The following is a 22294-nucleotide window of genomic DNA, read 5'->3' as shown; positions in this document are numbered from 1 at the left end:
AGAAATGGGGAAGGACATAGGCCGCATGTCGGGCGGGAAGGGCACAATGGTATGCGACGGGGTAGCGCGGCTTGAGGAGCGCGGGTTGAGCGAAGTTGAGCAAAGCACAGCCGGGTGGACCGGGATCGAAATCGCGACCCGGGGTGGCGGGGTATGGGAAAGCCGACGACCGCAGAATTAGAAAATTTGATATTATTAGTGCCAGCGGTCATCTAGCTGAATAAAGAAAATAAAATCGAAGAAATAGTGGAAATTGGGTTTGAAGAGACGGCAGACTTAGAAGAGCAACAGTGGGAGGAAAGGATGGAATATGTGCAAAGTCCGTGTTCGCATCATGATGTCGTGCTGCCTAATTCCAATAAAGATTTGCAGCTGCGAGAGGAGAAAAGGATCCCGAAGGTAAGCCGGGCTGTATATGGCACGAAAAGGTTTGGCGCGAAAGGATTTTTCACGCGCTTGGGATCCAGACGTCACCCGGGCGCTTGTGGAAGGTCCGTGGAGAGGTGTATGAAAGGAAATGGCACGAGTGTGAGGAAAAAGTGTGCGCCGACAAGTGAGTGTGACACAGAGTGTGAGATGGAAGGAGAGAGTGTGTGAGAATGCACACCAGAGTTGGTTGTGGAGCGTGTGCGGGGATGCACACCGGAGCGCGTGATTGGGTGTGCGACAGGGGATTGCACACCTGGGGGTAGGTGTGCGCTGAGTGTGTGGATGCAAGAGTGCACACCCAAGAGTGTTACGGAGTACGTAACGGAGGAGAGTGTGCCAGGGTGTGCGTGAGAGAGGTGTGTAACGGAGTGTGTGAGTGTGCCTGGGTGGTGTGCACGAGAGAGTGCGGTGACGAAATGTGTGGAGTGTATGGGAGGCACTGGAGCGCCGGGATTTGCGAGTGAGAAAAGGAACGCATGGTGTGAGCATGCGACTCGAGCATCGACGCTGACCGGAGCAGCGGTTAGGCTGACGGCTAGCCGACGCGAGCTCTCGGGGCGTGGTGCGCTTTGTGTGCTGGCGGGGATCGTTGCTGCGTCGCTCCTGCAAGGAGCGCCGTGCACGATTCGGGCCGGGCTCTGCCCTGTATGGTCGGTGCCGCGTCCTAGCGGCGACCGGCACGATTCCAGGGGAGAAAGGCCAGGTCGGACCTTCGCCCCCTGGTGGGCGCGGTGTTCCGACCGGGGGAGGTTGGGTCATCGGGCCGGAGACCGAAAGGGTCCGCGCCGAGATGGACCTTGGAACTTCGGCCCGAGTATGCCTCCTCCCCAGAGTCGAAAATGCCGGACGGACCCAACCTACAGGAGGCTGACCATCCGCACGCATTGCTCGGTTTTTTGAAGCCGAGCAGTAAGAATGTATTTCCCGCACCGAGAGGCTTAAGTTTAATGGACATTTGGTAGCAGTAGTGATGGATGGTAGTTTTACCATTCACATCATTGGGGCAGAGGAGCTATAGGTTTATGGGGTTTGGCGGTGCGAACTAGCCAGGGAGGGCTTGGATAATGTTAGGATCTAGAAATGACTTTAGGAGACTAGAGATTTAAGTTGTGACATTGTAGAGGTAGTGGGGATGTAGAGTAGAGTAGTTGGATGATAACGACGGGGGATGTGCATAGTATAAGGGATGACAGGGGAAGCACCAGTAATAGGGAAAATAGTTAGTTTAAATGATGCTGTGTGTATGGAGTGTAGTTTATTAAATAAGGAATTGAATGAGTGTTTTGCTGGTGAGCATGTTGAAATGAGGAATTGAGCGTGGGAAGATTTGAGAGCGTGAGGCAATGGTTTGGAGAAGTGATGTATTGTGAGCATATTGTGGATGAACGTAATGAAGTTGGTTGAATGAATTGCTTGCTTAGTGTGCAAGTAGAGATTTGGTGAGTGGTAATAAATGGTGTGGAGTGCTTGTTGGGTGGAGTGAGTATTGTGGAATGAGTGGAGTGGAGTGCATGGTGCGAAGGAGTGAATGGGGGAAGGATGGACCTCTTCACGAATACTCAGGGAGGGTAGTTTAAAAGTAGGTAGAGGGAGTAGGTAAATTGTGGTTGGATATTGACATCTGTGGTGCGGAAAGTAGCAGAGTACTGCTTGGATGGGTGCATTAGTGTGTGGAATGGCTGGGCGTGTGGCCTGTTAGTGCGTATGGTTGGTTGAGCACTCCGCTACTGGCAGTCTGTCGGCCAGGTGAGGCCGCAGGTAGGCTCTGGGAGCCAGGTTAGAGTTCAGTGGGGCCCGAGGATCCAAGGGAAGGACCCGGGTTGCCCGATGCCAAGGAGGGCAGTAGTGGGGTGAGAGAGCCAGGAGGGCCTTCCCCAAGGTAGGTTAGGGTGAAGGAGCTAGGCAAGCTCGGGTGGCGACGTTCAGTGGTGGAGATGCGCAGGTAAGTAGGACCTGCTAGGAGAGCCACACGACCCAGCCCCAAAATTGTGCGAGGGCACAGCGTAGAAAAATCGGGAGAGTGAGACCCCAAATTGGAGAGCACCACAGTATGTGCAATGGGAATTGGTTTCTAGAACCACATAGTGTAAAGTGGCCAATGGATTGGCAGGGCAAGACCCCGGGTAGTGTAAACAGAGTTAATGTCAATTAGAAGAATAGTTAGGAGAAAATCTCTTCACACCATCCGCATGCACTCACCAAGGTGATAGAACTCCACACCAGGTTTTGCAAGCATTTGGAATGTAAGACGCATCATGACGGAGTTTGACATTGTATGTATTCCATCCCTTCCTTCTTGGGAGGGATTGGTAACGAATTTGGCATTAGGGGAGATATGGGGGACAAGACGGTAGCGACAAATTGGTAAATTTGTAAATGGTGTAAATACGGGGTAGGGGCAAGGGTAGAGTAGGTGACATGGGGGGTGACGTACGCTAGGGACGACCTTTCTCAACTCGCTCTCCCGCGCCCTTCATGTCACATTGCCTTGTTCTTATGTGTACCCTTTCGCCCTTGCCCCGCTAATCTGCTTTGTCGTCCTTCCCCACTCATGGACCATGTTATTTTGTGTCCGAGGGGAGTGTGCAGGTGCCCTGGATTGTGCGCCCGCACCCTTGCCGCCTCCTGCCTGCACTGATGCACCATATGGACCACACGTTCTGTGAACTGGCACTTATGGACCACACGTTCTGTGGCCTGGCACCTCTGCTGGGACAGACCTTTGCTGCCAGCAGTATCTGGCTTGCGGACCACTGTGTTTTAAAGTGGCATCAATGCCATGCAGGTGGACCACCTACGTTGGCCCTGCTGGCCATAAATAAAAAAGCGGACGCGGTTTGTGCCCTTTTTATTAAGTAACAGCAAGTAAGAAGAAGATCCATCAATCAAGCCAAGATACATCGGCCCAGCAGACAAGCAAGGACAAGGCATCATTCATTAACTTTGAAATGTTTGTTTTGTGCATTTCTGGTGCTTTTTGGTGCATTTTTTTATTATGGTGCCTTTATTGGTACATATGGGATTATGGGTAGGGTGTATCGGTGCAGTGCATTGCAGTGGCATTTTCCTCTTTTCAAATCCTCTTGCCTTTTTCCCACAAAAGACAAGTCCTGGGTTACAGTGTAAATAATTAGTAGTCTTGTAAATAATGCTCCCCACCGGCTCTATGTGTAGTTTGAAGACCATTTCGTAATTCGGTTAATTGTGGGCGTGAGTCAGTTAGATAGGACGCAACGCAGCAGGGGGGACATATTTAGTGTTAAAACTGTCGCACTCAGGGTAGTAGGTTAAAAGTAGAGGTGAACCACACCTAAGTGTCACATTAATTTAAAAGATAGCCCTTTTGTTTCGGCTCGGGACGAGCCTGGAAAAAAGGGGGTGGGGGGGGGGGGGGGTGCAGTGTTGCGGTTTTAGAACCCACACTCTTGTAAATATGACATTATTAAATGGTTAAAGGTAGCACCCCATAGTTAGTCCACAAGCAACACGTAGGCCACCTTAGAATTCCAGTTATTTCATTAGTATGTGTATTAGATAAGTTCGTGTTTCCAATAGTTGAATCTGCGTTGTGTCAATCAAATAAGAAGTAGGCCCCATTCCATTCAGTTTGCAACCTCCCTCTCCAAGCGACGCCATTACACGCCCTCCAGTCTGCCCTATGGCTCTCCCAATTTGTCACGTGCCTTTGTTAGCAGCGGTCGCTGCCTTGAGCTGGAGCTCGCTCAAACGCTGCCATAAGCCACGCGGTGAGGCCCAGAAAAAGGGGGCGGAACGCCAAGAAGAAGGTGTGGCCACGTCATCCAGCCGTCAAAGGTGGAGCCGGTAAGCCCTCACCAGCCAACCAGGGCTGAAGGGACATCGCCGACAGGCGTGGTTTTGGGCTCGCGGAGTGATCGCTTGGCGAGTTATAAAGGCGAGCGCAAAGCCCTTTCACAGGACTGCGCGGGGGACTTGACAGCGAGCACATTTACCAGGAGACTCATGCGCCGGCGTTTGTTAAAGAGGACGTGTTGGAAGGGTGGCTTGGAGAAGGACTGAGAAGAAGAAGGGCGTGCTTGTTAAAGAGGACTTTGGGGAGAGAGAGGGCGTTTGGCACAAGTGTGCACATATTACATACGCAGGACACCAGCTTCCCCCCGCTATATAATTGTCCGGTTGCGTTCAACTACACGCGGAGCTGCCTGCCGGGTTTCGCCTGCTGGACCGGAGCCTGGACTGGAGCCGACCGGAGCTTGGACCCCATCGCTGGACCTTGCGCCCTACCTTCTACAATCCCCGTGTGAGTGTCTGAGACGGGCCCATTGTCCTGGGTATTAAGGATAAGACTGCTTTAAGACTGGCCTGTGTTCTGCTTTTTCCTCTTCCTATCCTGTACATTCTTTCGTTTCCTCTTCTCCTTCTTGTACATTTGTAATAAACCAATCTTTGTTCTTCCTATTTTCTGGTTTACTCTTGTCCGATCGCATCCGTCTTTTCTCTCATTGGGTAAACGTGGCACGATTAGGAACCGCTCAGAATCTGGTTTAGTCATTTGTTAATAGCTCGGTCGCGGATTGCTATCCGCTCCGCATTTTCCATCATATCCGTGGTTTGAGCGGGAGTTATCGCCTTGCTTTACGGCCGGTGGTAATACTTAGGTAATTGGACTAAGACTCGACCAACAACCCTACTTATCACCGACCGGAAGGAACGTTATAACCCCCAGGACTCGGGTCGGCCAGATAACAAGACAAGGGGATTAACCCCCCCCCCCCCCTTGATAAGGGGAGAGCCGACGCTGGAGATCCGTAACAATATATATATATATATACAGTATATATATATATATATATATATATTGTTACGGTTCTCTACGCCGGCCTTCTCCCCCTTATCAAGCGGGGATTAATCCCCTTGTCTTTACTGGGCCTGGCGGAACCGAGACTTATTACGTCCCTCCCGGACACACGCAGAGTCGGGTTTCGGGACGACTTTCTCGCTCGTACCTACAGTCTCGTGAAAAAGTAAGTACACCCCATGTAAAGTTTTGACTTTTTCAACATATTTCAACATACAGCTATTTGATCTTCATTTCAACAATATTGATAGATAAAGGTGATATAATATAACGAATATCATGAAACATTTACATTTTGTAGTCCATTGTATAATTTAAATAAACATAAATGCAAATTTCGCATGTGGAAAAAGTAAGTACACCCCTACATTTATCACTACTTCAAATACCTAAAATATTAGAATCAGCTGCACCAGCTCAGGTGCAAATGATGAGAACATCATTAGAGAGGATCTTGGAGGAACCTGTCTTATTTAAACCTCAGACATTTCGTTTGGTTTGCTCTTTGTTGTTGAAGTGTGCGGCGTCACCATGCCAAGATGAAAAGAGCTCTCTGAGGCCTTCAGAAAGAAGGTTATAGTTGCCTACGAGTCTGGGAAGGGATTTAAAAAGATATCCAAACAATTTGAAATCAATCATTCGACTGTCCGGAAGATCATCTACAAGTGGGGAAGATTCCAAACAACTGCCAACTTGTTCAGGCCAGGCCGCCCCAGCAAGTTCAGCCCGAGAGCAGACCGCAAGATGCTGAAAGAAGTCTTTAAGAACCACAGAATGTCATCATGGGACCGACAGGTAGCTCTTGCCACTGTTGATGTCAAAGTGCAAGAGTCTACCATTAGAAAGAGGCTGCACAAATTTGATCTACATGGGAGGTGTGCCAGGAGGAAACCTTTGCTGTCCAGAAAGAACATCATGGCAAGACTAAAGATTGCCAATGAACACCAAGGCAAAGACCAGCACTTCTGGAACAATGTGCTCTGGATAGATGAGTCAAAGGTAGAGCTATTTGGCCACAGTACCAGAAGACATGTTTGGCGAAAACCAAAGACAGCATTTGACCACAAGAACCTGATACCAACTGTAAAGCATGGTGGTGGAAATATTATGGTTTGGGGTGGCTTTGCTGCATCAGGGCCTGGGCAGCTCACCATCACAGAATCCACTATGAATTCTTCATTGTACCAGAGGGTGCTTGAGGATAATGTGAGGCCATCTGTCGGAAAGTTGAAGCTCAACCGAAGGTGGACCTTGCATCATGACAATGACCCTAAACATACCAGTAAATCCACCAAGGAATGGCTGAAAAGAAAGAAATGGAGGGTTCTGGAATGGCCAAGTCAAAGCCCGGATCTAAATCCCATCGAGATGTTGTGGGGGGATTTGAAACGAGCTGTGCATGCAAGAAACCCCTGAAACATCACACAGCTGAAAGAATTCTGCATGGAGGAGTGGGCAAAAATTTCCCCCAGTCGATGTCAGAGACTGGTAGACAGTTATAAGAAACGCCTACTTGATGTTGTTTCTGCCAAAGGGGGCAATACCACCTATTAGAGCCAAGGGTGTAGTTACTTTTTCCACATGCAAAATTTGCATTTATGTTTATTTAAATTATACAATGGACTACAAAATGTAAATGTTTCATGATATTTGTTATATTATATCACCTTTATCTATCAATATTGTGGAAATGAAGGTCAAATAGCTGTATGTTGAAATATGTTGAAAAAGTCAAAACTTTAAATGGGGTGTACTTACTTTTTCACGTGACTGTAAGTACCAGCGCTGCCCTGGGAGCGAGGAAACAAGCCTCGCACGAACCACATGTGATGTGAGTACGCCGAGCGGATTGCGTACACGTGGTCCGCGCAGTCTTAACTAGTGGAACCCGATTGGAGCGATCTTATTCGTGCCACGCTTAGTCAATTGAGGAAACCACAGGAACGATCGAATCAGAAAGAAAGAACAAGGGTTTAATTATTTCCCACACGTATGTACAAGTTCAAGGACGAAGAGACACAGAATAGCCTTAGACAGTCTTAACTTATCCCTTGGACAACGGGCCCGTCTCACACTCACACAGGGGATTGCAGATGGGCAGGTGTTCCCCAACGCGTCCAGGGATGGTCCTCGTCCGGCTCTCCACGGCCCCCGGCACGTCCCACGAAGATGGTGGTAGGCGAAGGCAGGGACTCGTAGCGCGTCTCTCGAACAAAGCAGATGATGGGGCGGACGGTAGAAGGCGGACTTAAGCGTGGCTGGCGGTTACTCAGCCTCGTTCATTCGCGCGGCTGAAATGCGCTATTCGTTCATAAGCGTGTCTGGCTGCACCCGCGTATATGTAGCGACCAACTCCTCTTCTTCAATACACTTGGTGTTGGTTAGCACGCGCGTTCTCATGCAATGGTCAAGTTCATCAGGCAGCAAGTCCTCTTATCTCTCTCTCTCCTCTGCGAGTCCTGTCGAGGGCTTTTGCGCAGCGGTTGTTATAGCTACGCCCCCCGAACCTTCTGGAACTCACCAGACTCTTATCACCACGCCCTCTGATGCCACGCCGCCACCACCACCCTCGAGCTCTGATTGGCGGCTCGTGCTTACAGTCATTGCTTCTGCCGCTCCACCTCGACTCCGCCCCGATTCTTCCAAGGCCTACCTCGTGTTAACTCGGCCAATGATTACCCAATGCTTAACAAACTGGATCGAGGCCAGGGTGGCTGGGAAATCGGTGGCAAGAAGGGCCTATCCTCCTGGCTCCTACTCAACGCAGAATTAACACTGGAAGGGAACTAAGCTCACAAATACGAAGACATAACTATACTATTGCGAGGCTACATGTTGCTCGTGTGACTAACTATGGGGGACAGACTTTAACCTTTATTAACTCACTTGACAGACTCAAAACCGCAACACTATATATTGTTACGGACCGCGGATGAGGTGTTGATTTGCCGAGCGGATGGCGGCCGCGGCCCGAACTATTAACAATGACTAAGACCCGATTCCTTAAACGTGGGCCAAATCGTGCCACAGATATTCAATGGGGAAAAGACAAAGGCGACACGGATGTGAAGAAGAGGAAGACAGAAGTAGGAAATACGAATATAATTTATTTGCTATTTACACAATTGAAAGAAACCAAGGAGGAGGAAAGATAAGAAAATAATTTACAGAAGAAGAAGAAGCGGACACAGTGAAAATTGCTAGCTTATCTAAACAGGCTTAACTTATACCCTGGACAGAACACACAAAACAAACTCACGTACACAAAAGGATGGAAGGACAGGAATCGTTTGGAGGGATGAGCAGGTCGAATCACAGGGCACAGCGAGCAGGTCCACTCCGGGTGGGAAGCGAGGAGCCGGCGGCTCCTTGTATTCGGCTTTACACCGCACACCGGCAGGGTCACTCTGCCCCGTCAGGGCTTTAGGGCTTCTGGTTGAAGCGGCTCTCTGCAGAACTCAGCTGGGTCACGCATCTGCCGTATCTCTGATGCAACCTTTCTTGGAACCTTGGTGCAACTCTTTCTTGGCACTTGTGCAACTCTCTCTTGGCACTCCTTGCAACCCTCTCTTGGCACTCCTTGCAACTCTCTCTTGGCACTTCTTGCAACTCTCTCTTGGCATTTGTCTCAAAGGCTTACGCGCGCGCTTTTTATAACGCCCGCGGGCGATCAAGCCGCCGGCCTCTAGAACACTCCCATCGGTGAGCTCGCCTCGGCCCTGATTGGTCGGCACGGGCCCTCTGGCTCCACCCTTGATGACGATGGGCGGGCACGCCCAGGATTCGGCAGCTCCTCCCCCTTCTTCTCCAAGCCTACCTCGTGGCTAATGGAGTCGCGGTGAAAACCGCCCAATAGCTGCGGCGAATGCAGTTGGCAATTGAGGCTTTATTAAATGAAAATGAAAGGGGGATCTATCTATTTGAATTCGGTGCAATGGAGTGTCAATTAATGGCAGACACAGCCTTAACCTACATAGAATAAGGAAATAAACTACCAACAAGCAGGGAATCTATGATTGGCTAACGTGATTGTTTATGACCTAATTACGGGACGCACTTTGACCTTTATACACAACTGGAGGAAGGAGGGCGATATTTTTACAACAATTTACACAACAATAAAAAACACAATTCTCATATCCACAACAATATATACAGGGTGAGTCAAAAGTAGCGCCCAATTTCTGTTTTTTCGGCTGTCAGATTCTTTCTGGGATGTCATGTTGTTAATAATTGTCGGGTATAATTGTTGTTAATAATTGTTGTTAATAATGTTGTTGTTGTTAATAATAATTGTTAATAATAAATATTGTTGATATTGTTAATAATAAATAATTGTTAATAAATAGAAATCGGGAGCTACTTTTGACTCGCCCTGTATATATAGGCTAACCCCCACTCTAGTGGGGAAAATGGCCTTAAAATGATCATTCATATACATATTGTTACGGATCCGGCGGACGGCACTCCCGTTAGCAAGGGGGGGTTAATCCCCTTGTCCTGTTAATCTGGCCGTCCGACCGGTCCTGGGGGTATTACGTCACTTCCGGTCAGCGCTGAATAGGGTAGTTGGCCAATTATTCCTATGACCTAATTACCAGGGCCTTCCGGTAAGCGAGGAAATACTCCCACCCGGGCCGCAGCATGATTGGATGCGCCGAGCGAAGCGAGCTGCGACTCGGGCCGTTAACAAAAGACTAAACCCGACTATAGCGGTTGGCCAAATCGCGCCACAGGTACTCAATCGGGAAAGGACTAAAGCGATCGGGGGAGGAAGAAACCAAAGTAAAGGAATACCAGATATTTATTAATTATATACATAAACCAAAACCAAAGAAGAAACGAAAGGGAATGTACAGTGAAGAAGAAGAAGCAGATACACAGGGCAAACCTTAAAACAGTCTTATATTATAACCCGGACAAACAGACTTACACGACAGGGAATGGCAGGAAGGAATGGCAGGAAGGAGGAGAAGGGTCCAGGCAAACGGTAGGGCGTTGAGGTCCGGCTCCAGGAGTGGACTCGCGTCGTGGCGGGAAACACTGGCAGGCAGCGAGTGCGTATCGTGGACCGCGAGCGGACGTTATATATATCGGGGAAACTGGGATACGGCGTACGTAATATGTGGCTCGTGCCAACGCTCTCTTTCTCTCTTGATCAAGGTTCGTATCATCAACGGTCCCCTGCGCAGTCCGTTACCATCAGCAGTTTGTGGCGCAGCTCGTACCAAAAGCCGTCCGTGGCGCACTCCCAGCTCTGCTCCAGCTCATCGACCCGAACTCCTTCTCATCTCATCTGCTCTCCTTCTCACCTCATCTGCTCTCCTTCTCACCTCATCTGTACCTTCTCACTCGTCTGCCTTCTCACCTCATCTGATCTCCTTCTCACCTCATCTCCTGAAGCAGTCCCTCGCAGCCGCTTTTATTGGCTGTTGTTGTATCAAGCCGCCGGCTCCGATGACACGCCTACCGGTCGGCTCACCTCGACGCTGGTTGGCCGGCAAGGGCTCGCTGGCTCCACCTCTGATGGTGAGTCGACGTGCCACACCTTGTTCTTGTGGTTCCGCCCCCTTTTTCCTCGGCTTGAGACCGCGTGCGTAATGGCGGCTTGGTGCCAGCAAACAGCCCAAGGCAAACGGCAGCGAACGCTATCCTACTGTTACTGCACTTTGACGAGCGGGAGAGATGATTGGCAAAATTGAAAGGGGCCTATCTTATTTGATTAATGCAACGCAGATTCAACTATTGGGAACAGATCCTTAACTGAAACACATAATAATGAAATAACTACAGAGAGGTCCTATGGTTCTCTATGTGTTGTACATGGACTAACTAGGGTGCGATCTTTAATAAAGCCAATTGATGGGGATATTTACAGGTGATCATTTATAAGGGAAACATTTACTAAAATTTACTAGTGAAGGTTCTAAAAACCGTAACAATATATATATACCGTACAAATAAAGTTCGTTCTTTTGGATTTTTAAAAAATTGCTCTATAGTGCCTAAACCTTTTTGATTAATGACAGTTATTATTATACAGAAGTACACATTCACATAAATAAATACAAAACAATAAGCAAACATTTGAACACAAATAAATCAAACCATTCCGGAAGTGTACGAAGTTGGTAGTAAGGCTTCTTCTTCTTCCTGAACGTCATCATACTTAACTCAGAAACGTGATGAATGGCACATTCAGCAGCATATATTCAACAAAAAGATGAAATTATGATTTGACATTTGTGATGGATTCTGATTTGGATGTACCGTAATTGCTTTTCCATTATATTTTCTCTCATTTCAAATATGTTAATGTTTCTTTTTCGCTTGAGCAACGCCTGGTACCTACTCCAGCTATAAACACATATATACTTTACTCAGAGTACAAATACAAATACAACTTTGTCTGGGGGGTAACATAGGCTATATGGCCGCGGCCTCATGCGAGGGTGTGGGGGACTGGGAGAGGGGCGTAAATTCTCTCTGTAAATGTGTACCGTGTAGTGCCACCTGGTGTTGGTGGCAGAGGGTATTACAATTTCCTTTTGTAACTGGGCAACACTGAGGTTAGATGGTATTACAATTCCATCTTTTTAACTGGGCAACACTGAGGTTAAAGCACTCTTTGCATGGGTAAATTTTTTCTCCTTCTCATCCCCCCCCCCCCTCCCCCAAAACGGAGGGGCCTGTCAAAGCCACCCCCTCCCGCTCCCTCCCCCCCAAAATATGTATATGCAGTATATCTTTCCCCTCCCTCACCCCTCACCTCTCACACTCCTCCCCCTTCCACTCCCCCCCACTCCCTTCCTCACCCCTCCCTCTCCTGCCTCCTGCTAATAGTACATACTTTAATGACATACTCACATTCTAACAGTACATACTGTATAGGCAATCTCACATTGTAATTGTACATACTTTATAGACAGTCTCACATTATAATAGTACATATTTTATAGGCAGTCTCACATTATAATAGCACATACTTTATAGGCAGTCACATTGTAATAGTACATTCTTTATAGGCAGTCTCACATTGTAATAGTACATACTTTATAGGCAGTCACATTGTAATAGTACATTCTTTAGAGGCAGTCTCACATTGTAATAGTACATACTTTATAGACAGTCGCACATTGTAATAGTACACACTTTATAGACAATCTCACATTGTAATAGTAGATTATTGAACGATGTTCTCACGTTCTAATAATACACACTTTATAGATGGTCTCACATTGTAATAGTGTATTCTTGGGCGACGTACCCACATTCTAATAGTACATACTTTATAGACAGTCTCACATTGTAATAGTGTATTCTTGGATGACGTACTCACATTATAATAGTACATACTTTATAGACAACTTCCTCAACTTCCTTCTCGGTTATCTTTGGACCGGCAGAGAAGATAACCGAGAAGGAAGTTGAGGAAGCGATAAAAGCAATGAAGAGTAGAAAAGCGGGAGGGCCGACAGGAGTTGTGGGAGATATGTTGAAGGCAGCGGGAAATTGGGGTGTGAAGAGAATGACAGAGATCTGCAATCTGGTGGTGAAAGAAGGCCGCATTCCAGTGGATTGGGAACTGAGTACCCTCGTCCCTCTATACAAGGGGAAAGGTGACCCTCTGGAGTGTGGCTCGTATCGAGCGATAAAGTTATTGGAGTATGAAATGAAGGTATTGGAAAGGGTGTTGGAGAGGAGGATAAGGAAGAAAGTGAAGATTGACGAAATGCAGTTTGGATTTATGCCAGGAAGAGGCACGACAGACGCGCTTTTTATTGCGAGGCAGTTGCAGAAGTATATGGAGAAGAGGAAGAAGTTGTTTCTTGGGTTTGTAGATCTGGAGAAAGCATTCGATAGGGTTCCACGTGAAGTAGTGACATGGGCATTGAGGAAGTTAGGAGTGAAGGAATGGTTGATCAGAGTCGTGATGGCAATGTACAAAAGAGCGCGCACAGCTGTAAGGACGAAGGACGGGAACAGTGGTGAGTTTGAGGTGAAGGTGGGAGTGCATCAAGGGTCGGTACTAAGTCCACTACTATTTGTAGCTGTGATGGAGGTGCTGGCTCAGAACGTAAAGGAGGGTCTACCGTGGGAGTTGTATGCAGATGGTCTGGTGTTGATTGCAGAAAGTATGGATGGACTGAAGGAGAAGATGAACAAGTGGAAGGAATGTATGGAGACAAAAGGTCTGAAGGTGAATATCGGAAAAACGAAGGTGATGGCAAGTGGTAAAGCATGTGGTGAGGTGGAAAGAACTGGGAAGTGGCCATGTGCTGTGTGCAGGAAGGGTGTCGGAGTGAATTCCATTCAATGTACAATGTGCGCTGAGTGGGTTCATCAAAAATGTAGTGGTTTAAGAGGGTCATTAACCAGTGTGGCAGCTACATTCAAGTGTAAGGTGTGCACAGAGGGAGCTGCAGATGGAGGAAATGTTGAGTTGGATCTTGGAGATGGCGTGAAGCTGGAAGGTGTGAAAACATTTTGCTACCTCGGAGACATGCTGAATGGAGAAGGTGGATCAGACTCGGCAACGGTTGCAAGAGTGAGATGTGCATGTAAGAAGTTTCGGGAACTGAGTGGCGTGCTGATGAGGAGGGAAGTGTCGCTGAAGCTGAAGGGAAAGGTGTATGCTGCATGTGTGAGAAGTGTTATGATTTATGGGAGTGAGACATGGGTAATGAACGTAGAGCAGCAACGAAGGCTGGAAAGGGTGGAAATGCGAATGGTTCGGTGGATGTGTGGAGTATCGTTGAGAGAGAGGAAGACAAATGATGAATTGCGAAAGATGATGGGAATAGAGCCTGTGATGGATACTGTGAAGAGAAACAGGTTGAGATGGTTTGGTCATGTGGTGAGGAAGGATGAAAGTGACTGGTTGAAAAGAGTGATGGGAATGAATGTAGAAGGAAGTAGAGGACGGGGAAGACCGAGAAAGACTTGGCTAAAGATGGTCGAAGAAGAAATGCGGGCAAGGGGGTTAACAAGGGGAGATGCAGAAAATAGGGCAAAATGGAGAACATTGTCATGGGGACCGCAAGGCTAACCCCTGCTCTTGCAGGGAAAATGGCCTTAAAATGCCTGTTGTTGTGTTGTATACTTTATAGACAGTCACATTGTAATTGTAGATTCCTGAACGACGTACTTACATTATAATAGTACATACTTTATAGACAGTCTCACATTGTAATAGTGTATTTTTGGACGACATACTCATATTATAATAGTACATACTTTATAGAGAGTCTCACATTGTAATTGTAGATTCTTGAATGACATACTCACATTATAATAGTACATACTTTATAGACAGTCTCACATTGTTGTTGTAGATTCTTGAACGACGTACTCATATTATAATAGTACATACTTTATAGACAGTCTCACATTGAAATAGTGTATTCTTGGATGACGTACTCACATTATAATAGTACTTACTTTATAGACGTACTCGCATTGTAATAGTGTATTCTTGGACGACATACTCACATTATAATAGTACATACTCTATAGACAGTCTCACATTGTAATTGTAGATTGTTGAATGATGTACTCACGTTCTAATAGTACATACTTTATCGACTATAGGTTCTCAAAGTGGTCCCTACCGCCCCCCAGTGGGCGCTGGGAACTTTCAGGGGGGCGCTCGAGAGTCCACGGGCGGTAGGGGGGCGCTGGCAATGATTTGGGGGGCACTGGCGATTTAGAGGAGCAGCGGCGATTTGGAACGCTCATTGGGCTTCCTGCAGTCTGAACAGGTTACCCGGCGCCATTCGGCAAATTGGCCATCCAATCAATGACCACATTCTTTCCCCCTCCGCATGGTTTTTATGATCACATATTTGCTGATGTCGTGTAGGTATTAGGTTTGACCCGTTTCCATGCCCTCTTCTCAACAGTGGTCGAGTTTCTGTCGGAAATTGATACGGAGCTATCGGAGAAAGTGAATGCGATTGAGCATGATGTGGCTTACCTCACGGACATATTCAGTATACTGAATGATGTCAACAAACAACTCCAGGGTGACCATATGACGCTGATTAAAGCAAAGAAAGTGATCGGCGCGTTCGTAACCAAGGCGACTCTGCACAGGGAAACCCTCGGCCGCAGAGATATGTACCACTTTCCCCAGTTGGCAAAGGAAACTGCTGTTTCTGATGAAGAGCTGCTCGTTTATTGCAATCACCTTGAGAAGATTCGTGGAGATATGGAGCAGCGTTTCAGAGACATGCTAGAACTGTCGGTGCCAGCATGGGTGATCAACCCATTCAAATGTGACATTCAAGATGTGAAGCACGAATTACAGGACGAAATTATCAACCTCCACAATGACGATGAGGCAAAGGCAAGATTCTCGCAGCATGAATACTGCAAATTCTGGATTCTGGAGCGGGGCGAATACCCCACAATGTGGACAGAGGCAGAACTGCTGCTGATGGCGTTCCCCACATCATACCTCGTTGAAAGAGGGTTCAGCGCCGTGATGGTGCTGCTGACCAAGTATCGAAACCGCCTTGACATTACCAAGAGGGACGATCTGCACCTCTACCTCACTGAGATGGAGCCAGACGTTCATAATCTCGCAGCGAGTCACCAGGCCCACCCTTCACACTAACGGTATTAGGGCCTGTGATAACAGATTCCCAGTTTGCCTCACCTGGACCTGTTCTGCTGAAACATTGTAGGTCGTGCAAAATAAAATAAAAAGTAAAGTAAAATCAAGTAAAATATTATTCAGAAAATATTTGGCTTCTGTTATTTTTGCTTCCTCTCTACATAAATTCTGGGTGTCCAACCACGAACGATAGGACAAGGGGGGCATTGGGCCGGTCCAAGAGGGCAGAAGGGGGCGGTAGTCCAAAAAAGTTTGAGAACCACTGTTATAGACAGTCTCACATTGTAATGGTAGATTCTTGAACGACGTACTCACATTCTAATTGTACATACTTTATAGACAGTCTCACATTGTAATAGTAGATTCTTGAACGACGTACTCACATTCTAATTGTACATACTTTATAGACAGTCTCACATTGTAATAGTAGATTCTTGAACGACGTACTCACATTCTAATAGTACATACTTTATAGACAGTCTCACATTGTAATTGTAGATTGTTGAATGATGTACTCACATTCTAATAGTACATACTTTATAGACAGTCTCACATTGTAATAGTACATTCTTGAACGACGTACTCACGTTATAATAGTACATACTTTATAGACAGTCTCACATTGTAATTGTAGATTGTTGAATGATGTACTCACCTTCTAATAGTACATACTTTATAGACAGTCTCTCATTGTAATTGTAGATTGTTGAATGATGTACTCACGTTCTAATAGTACATACTTTATAGACAGTCTCACATTGTAATAATAGATTGTTGAATGATGTACTCACCTTCTAATAGTACATACTTTATAGACAGTCTCACATTGTAATTGTAGATTGTTGAATGATGTACTCACCTTCTAATAGTACATACTTTATAGACAGTCTCTCATTGTAATTGTAGATTGTTGAATGATGTACTCACGTTCTAATAGTACATATTTTATAGACAGTCTCACATTGTAATAGTAGATTCTTGAACGACGTACTCACGTTATAATAGTACATACTTTATAGACAGTCTCACATTGTAATAGTAGATTGTTGAACGACGTACTCACATTCTAATTGTACGTACTTTATAGACGTACTCACATTATAATAGTACATACTCTATTAGAGGTACTTGGTTTAAAAAGATAACGTATAATACTGGTGACCACCAGGTAGTTTTTGGCCTATGTTAGCACATGATGTGTGGACAGACAGACTGCCAGACTAACAAACAGACCCAAATGCAATACCCTTTGGCGAGGGTAATAAGCAGTTCCAAATACCGGTAGGAGTGCGATGGTATTGCTTTATGGAGGCCAAACAAATCGTGCACTGCTCACTGCTCAGAAAGCAAGGGATTTTTTAAAGTTGCTTGAATTCAGTATGTCACACTGGAAAGAAAAGTTGCTGTTATTAAATATCAGCAAGGCCCTTCTGGCTGCGTACCTGTGTACATGAGAGATGATTAATAATTATATTTCCTGGTATGGAGGTAGGTGAATAAAATAAGGGGAGGTTGTTCAGTTTTAAGAATAAAAATGAAATAACTGCGGTATTGCAGAAAAACGAATTTCATGCACGTTTTATGTCACGAACAACAACACACACTTTATGTCAAAAACTTTTTATGTCAAGCTTCAGAATTACTGGTCCATGTAGAATGTTTAAGGTTTTCTGTTGACCATGTGATTTGATAGGTGGATGTTGTTCATTGATAAGGAAGCCAGTGATTTCTATTTGAAAAGAGGAAAAATGTTTGTTGTAAAACTGAGAGCAAGTGAAAGGTCTTCATTTCTAGATATAAAGAAAATATAGAGAACACCAGTTCAGCTCCAAGGTGTGTGTGTGTGTGTGTGTGTGTGTGTGTGTGTGAATATGGGTGTGTGTGTGTGTGTGTGTGTGTGTGTGTGTGTGTGTGTGTGTGTGTGTGTGTGTATCTGTGGGTGTGAGTGTGTCCACACGTGTGTATGGGTGTGGGAATGTGTGTGTGAGTGTGTGAGTGTGTCCACACGTGTGTATGGGTGTGTGAATGTGTGTGTGTGTGTGTGTGTGTGGGTGGGTGTGAGTGTGTGCACGTGTGTGTGTGTGTGTGTGTGTGTATAAGTATATGTATGTGTGAGTGTGTGAATATATACTGAAACGCAAAAGAAACTTACCACCTTTGAAACCTTTAAATATCAACAATAACACTGCGTGTAGTAAATGTGTGAACTTATTTGCGGACAATAGTGTCCTCACTGTCAGACAAAACGGTCACGGATGGTCACTTGAACCTTCAATGGTCACTTCATAGCACAGCTGTTGAACAGCCGTTTTGACTGTCAGTGATTAGCCAAGGGGTATGGGATGATTTTAATGAGCTGCACGTGATGTCTTGATATTGGCTTTAAAAAGGCCAGTGCAAAATGGGCATTTTGACCGAAAAATTTGACCATTTTGACCATTTTGACCAACTTCAAAAAGACCGAAAACGCAAAAGAAACTTACCACCTTTGAAACCTTTAAATATCAACAATAACACTGCGTGTAGTAAATGTGTGAACTTATTTTTGGACAATAGTGTCCTCACTGTCAGACAAAACGGTCACGGATGGTCACTTGAACCTTCAATGGTCACTTCATAGCACAGCTGTTGAACAGCCGTTTTGACTGTCAGTGATTAGCCAAGGGGTATGGGATGATTTTAATGAGCTGCACGTGATGTCTTGATATTGGCTTTAAAAAGGCCAGTGCAAAATGGGCATTTTGACCGAAAAATTTGACCATTTTGACCATTTTGACCAACTTCAAAAAGACCGAAAACGCAAAAGAAACTTACCACTTGTTTGAAATGTAATAAAATTGTAACAGTTCAAAATAAAACAAACCAACAATTGCTAATTGAAACATTGGCATTTTATTGATGACACGTCAAGTTTTTGACCAAGATACACCATCTCATCAGTTTGTTCTACAGTACAGAACAGCACAGGGTGCAATGTCAGTCCCCTTTCAATAGCGTGTGTGGCCACCATTGTTTTGGATACAGGCAGTGCATCATCGGCGTATACTGCCTACCAGTTTTAGGATGGATTGCTGCTGGATTCTGTCCCACTCAGTCCTCAATGTCTGAAGCAGCTCTGCCCGTGTCCTGGCCCTGCCAACTACGCGTCTCCCAAGCTCATCCCACTGGTGCTCTATGGGATTCAGGTCAGGGGAGAGCGCAGGCCACTGCATGGTGTTGATGTTCTCGCATTGGAGAAATGCAGTGGTAAAGCGAGCAGCATGGGGACGAGCGTTGTCATGCTGAAAGGTTCTCAGTTCTGGGTGGTCTAGCAGGAATGGCAGCAGATGATGTCGCAGGATGTTATCCACATACCGCTGGGCGTTAAGATTCCCATCCACAACCACCAGTGGCGTCCTGTACCGGCCTGATATGGCGGCCCACACCATCACACTTGGGCCACCCCACCTGTTGGCTTGACGCACGCAACAATCGGCATATCGCTCGCCAGTTCTTCTCCAGACACGCTCACGCCCATCAGGACTGTCCACACAGAACCTTGACTCATCGCTGAAAGCGACCTCGTTCCACTGCGCCAAGGTCCACCGCTGATGCTGCTGGCACCATCTCTGTCGGTTGCGGCGATGGGCAGCCGTCATCACGGGGCCTCTGTATGGTATTCTGGCAGTCAGGCCATAGTCATGCAGTCGTCTTCGTGCAGTATCATTGGAGATCCGTGGGTTTGCACGCCCCGGAGTTTCTGCCGCAGTGCGGGATGCTGGACGGAATCGATCCCGCAGGTGACTTCGGACCATCTGCCTGTCCTGCCTTGCAGTGGTGACTCTTGGCCTCCCTGATCGAGGTCTGTCATCTGCAGAGTTGTGGAGGGTGTCTCTGTCCACCAGGGCCGATATCGTCTGGTGTGAACAGCCAAGGCGACGTGCCACCTCACGGTAGCTCAGTCCGCCTTGCAGCATGCCCAGGGCACGCTGCCGTTGATCCCTTGACAATCGTGGCATGTTGATTGAAATGCCCATTTTGCACTGGCCTTTTTAAAGCCAATATCAAGACATCGCGTGCAGCTCATTAAAATCATCCCGTACCCCTTGGCTAATCACTGACAGTCAAAATGGCTGTTCAACAGCTGTGCTATGAAGTGACCATTGAAGGTTCAAGTGACCATCCGTGACCATTTTGTCTGACAGTAAGGACACTATTGTCCACAAATAAGTTCACACATTTACTAGACGCAGTGTTATTGTTGATATTTAACGGTTTCAAGGGTGGTAAGTTTCTTTTGCGTTTTCGGTCTTTTTGAAGTTGGTCAAAATGGTCAAATTTTTCGTTCAAAATGCCCATTTTGCACTGGCCTTTTTAAAGCCAATGTCAAGACATCACGTGCAGCTCATTAAAATTATCCCGTACCCCTTGGCTAATCACTGACAGTCAAAACGGCTGTTCAACAGCTGTGCTATGAAGTGACCATTGAAGTTTCAAGTGACCATCCGTGACCGTTTTGTCTGACAGTGAGGACACTATTGTCCATAAATAAGTTCACACATTTACTACACGCAGTGTTATTGTTGATATTTAAAGGTTTCAAAGGTGGTAAGTTTCTTTTGCGTTTCAGTATATGTATGTGTGTGTGTGTATGTGGGTGCGAGTGTGTCCACACGTGTGTATGGGTGTGTGAATGTGTGTGTGTGAGTGTGTTTGTGTGTGTGTGTGCGTGTGTGTATGTGTGTGTGTTTGTGTGTGTGTGTGTGTGTGTGTGTGTTTATGTGTACGTGAATGTGTACGTGTGCGTGTGTGTTTGAGTGTGTTTGTATACTGTATGTGTGTGAGTGTGTGTGTGCGTGTGCATCTGTGGGTTTGAGTGCGTGAGTGTGTGTACACGTGTGTGTGTGTGTGTGTGTGCGTTTATGTGTACATGTGTGTGTGTGTTTGTGTGTGCATGCGTGCACGCACATATGTGTTAATATCACATTTATGTTTTACGATGCTGACTCCAGGTCCACAGTCTAAATTCTTAATCTCCTGGATCTGCAACCCAAGTCTCACTCTCCTCTTTCCCCACACACCACCCCTAATTGCGCATTATCTTCTATCCTGCACATGTATCCATAACTATAACAGCCAAACCCTCTCTTTGATGCAATTAAAATATATATTGGTTCAGTGGGAAAATGCTCTAGAAATTGTGTCAGTGCTTCTCAGGAAGGAGGTTTTCCATCACTCGGAAAGTGGAGCTGTCAGTTCCATATGCATGACAGTGTGAGCTAGTGCAGGTTATAAGTTACATGGTGAATTTTAAGAAGTACCGTAACATGTCTATTTTGTAATGTACAATGGCCAAATCCCAAATTTTTATGCTTCAAACACCAATGTTGTAGTTTCAAATCGGCAAACAAAGCAAAGAGATAGAGTATGCACAATCATTTTTGGAAATCAAAATATATTCTGTTATAATGATTGCTAACTCCAAATTTATCATGAGAAGTTCAATGGATGAATGGAGATTGGAGATGCAAGGATAATAATGGATTGAAGCATGGTAAAGGAAATAGAGGTAAAAAACACAAATGTAACAAATAAAAAGTTAAGGCCACATTTGTATTCCAGCTTTTCAGTCCAATTAACACAGAAATAATTGAATGGTGTGAAAAATTTAAGATGGATGGTTAAAAAAAGCAGAATTCACCTGTACCCTGCACTGTATATTCATTCAAGCACTGACCCTTTCTTGTAGTATACAGAGTACTTGGCAGTGTGTGACGTGTTGGCACCAGGAGACCACCAGCAAGTGAGGGTCTCCATGTCATAGGAGCGGCATTGCTCAATTCCTGGCTTGTGGTCATCTCGGCCTGGAATGGTGAACATTGGTGAGATGTGATTGCAAAGCCTGTTTCGCAGAATATAAACTCTGAGAGTTGAAAGATAGGTATATATACAGACTTGGCATTTAATATGGAATATTTTCTTTGTGGGGGTGAACTTACTTTTCAAGATGACTTAGAACCAAAAGTTCATTAGAATTATGTTGAAATTATTCTAGATTTTGTTAATGTGACCTTTAAAAGAAACAAAAACCACATTTGACATTTTGAAGTAAATAAATTGATCCTTGAAAGTGATGTAAACTGATATCGAAATCAATTCACGGACAGTACTGTGTTAAACTTCTGTTCGTTTTCCAGAAGTATCTCTTTATTTTGCACATTAGCCAAAAAAAATTTCAACAAAAACAAAAGTTAAATTATGACTGGGATTACGGACAGTAAAATTACAGTTCAGTACTTCGTGTAACCCCCACGAGCATTCAGGAGAGCACGTACACGTCGAGGCATGCTGTTCACGAGATTTGCCAAGGTTTGGACAGGAATCGCTTGCCATGCAGAGAAAATAGCCTGCTGCAATTCACGCACAGAGGT

General features: G+C 45.8%; 1 protein-coding gene across 4 annotated transcripts in view; it reads right to left on the bottom strand.

The window, feature by feature from the left end:
• Positions 1–22294, bottom strand: part of LOC137417604 (uncharacterized) — a 178012-nt gene that overhangs the window by 38582 nt on the left and 117136 nt on the right. For 3 of the 4 annotated variants that reach the window (XM_068103506.2, XM_068103507.2, XM_068103508.2), the window contains one exon: positions 21601–21727. The exons of the other annotated variant lie outside the window; for it this stretch is intronic. In XM_068103506.2, the coding sequence (XP_067959607.2) occupies positions 21601–21727 (127 nt within the window). The remainder of the gene's footprint in view (positions 1–21600; positions 21728–22294) is intronic. 4 annotated transcript variants of the gene reach the window in all.

Source organism: Myxine glutinosa, chromosome 1, assembly GCF_964187855.1.
Source record: "Myxine glutinosa chromosome 1, kmMyxGlut1.1, whole genome shotgun sequence".
NCBI classification, from domain to species: Eukaryota; Metazoa; Chordata; class Myxini; order Myxiniformes; family Myxinidae; genus Myxine; species Myxine glutinosa.
Note: the sequence above shows the minus strand (reverse complement) of the source record. Positions and strands in the feature narration are given on the sequence as shown.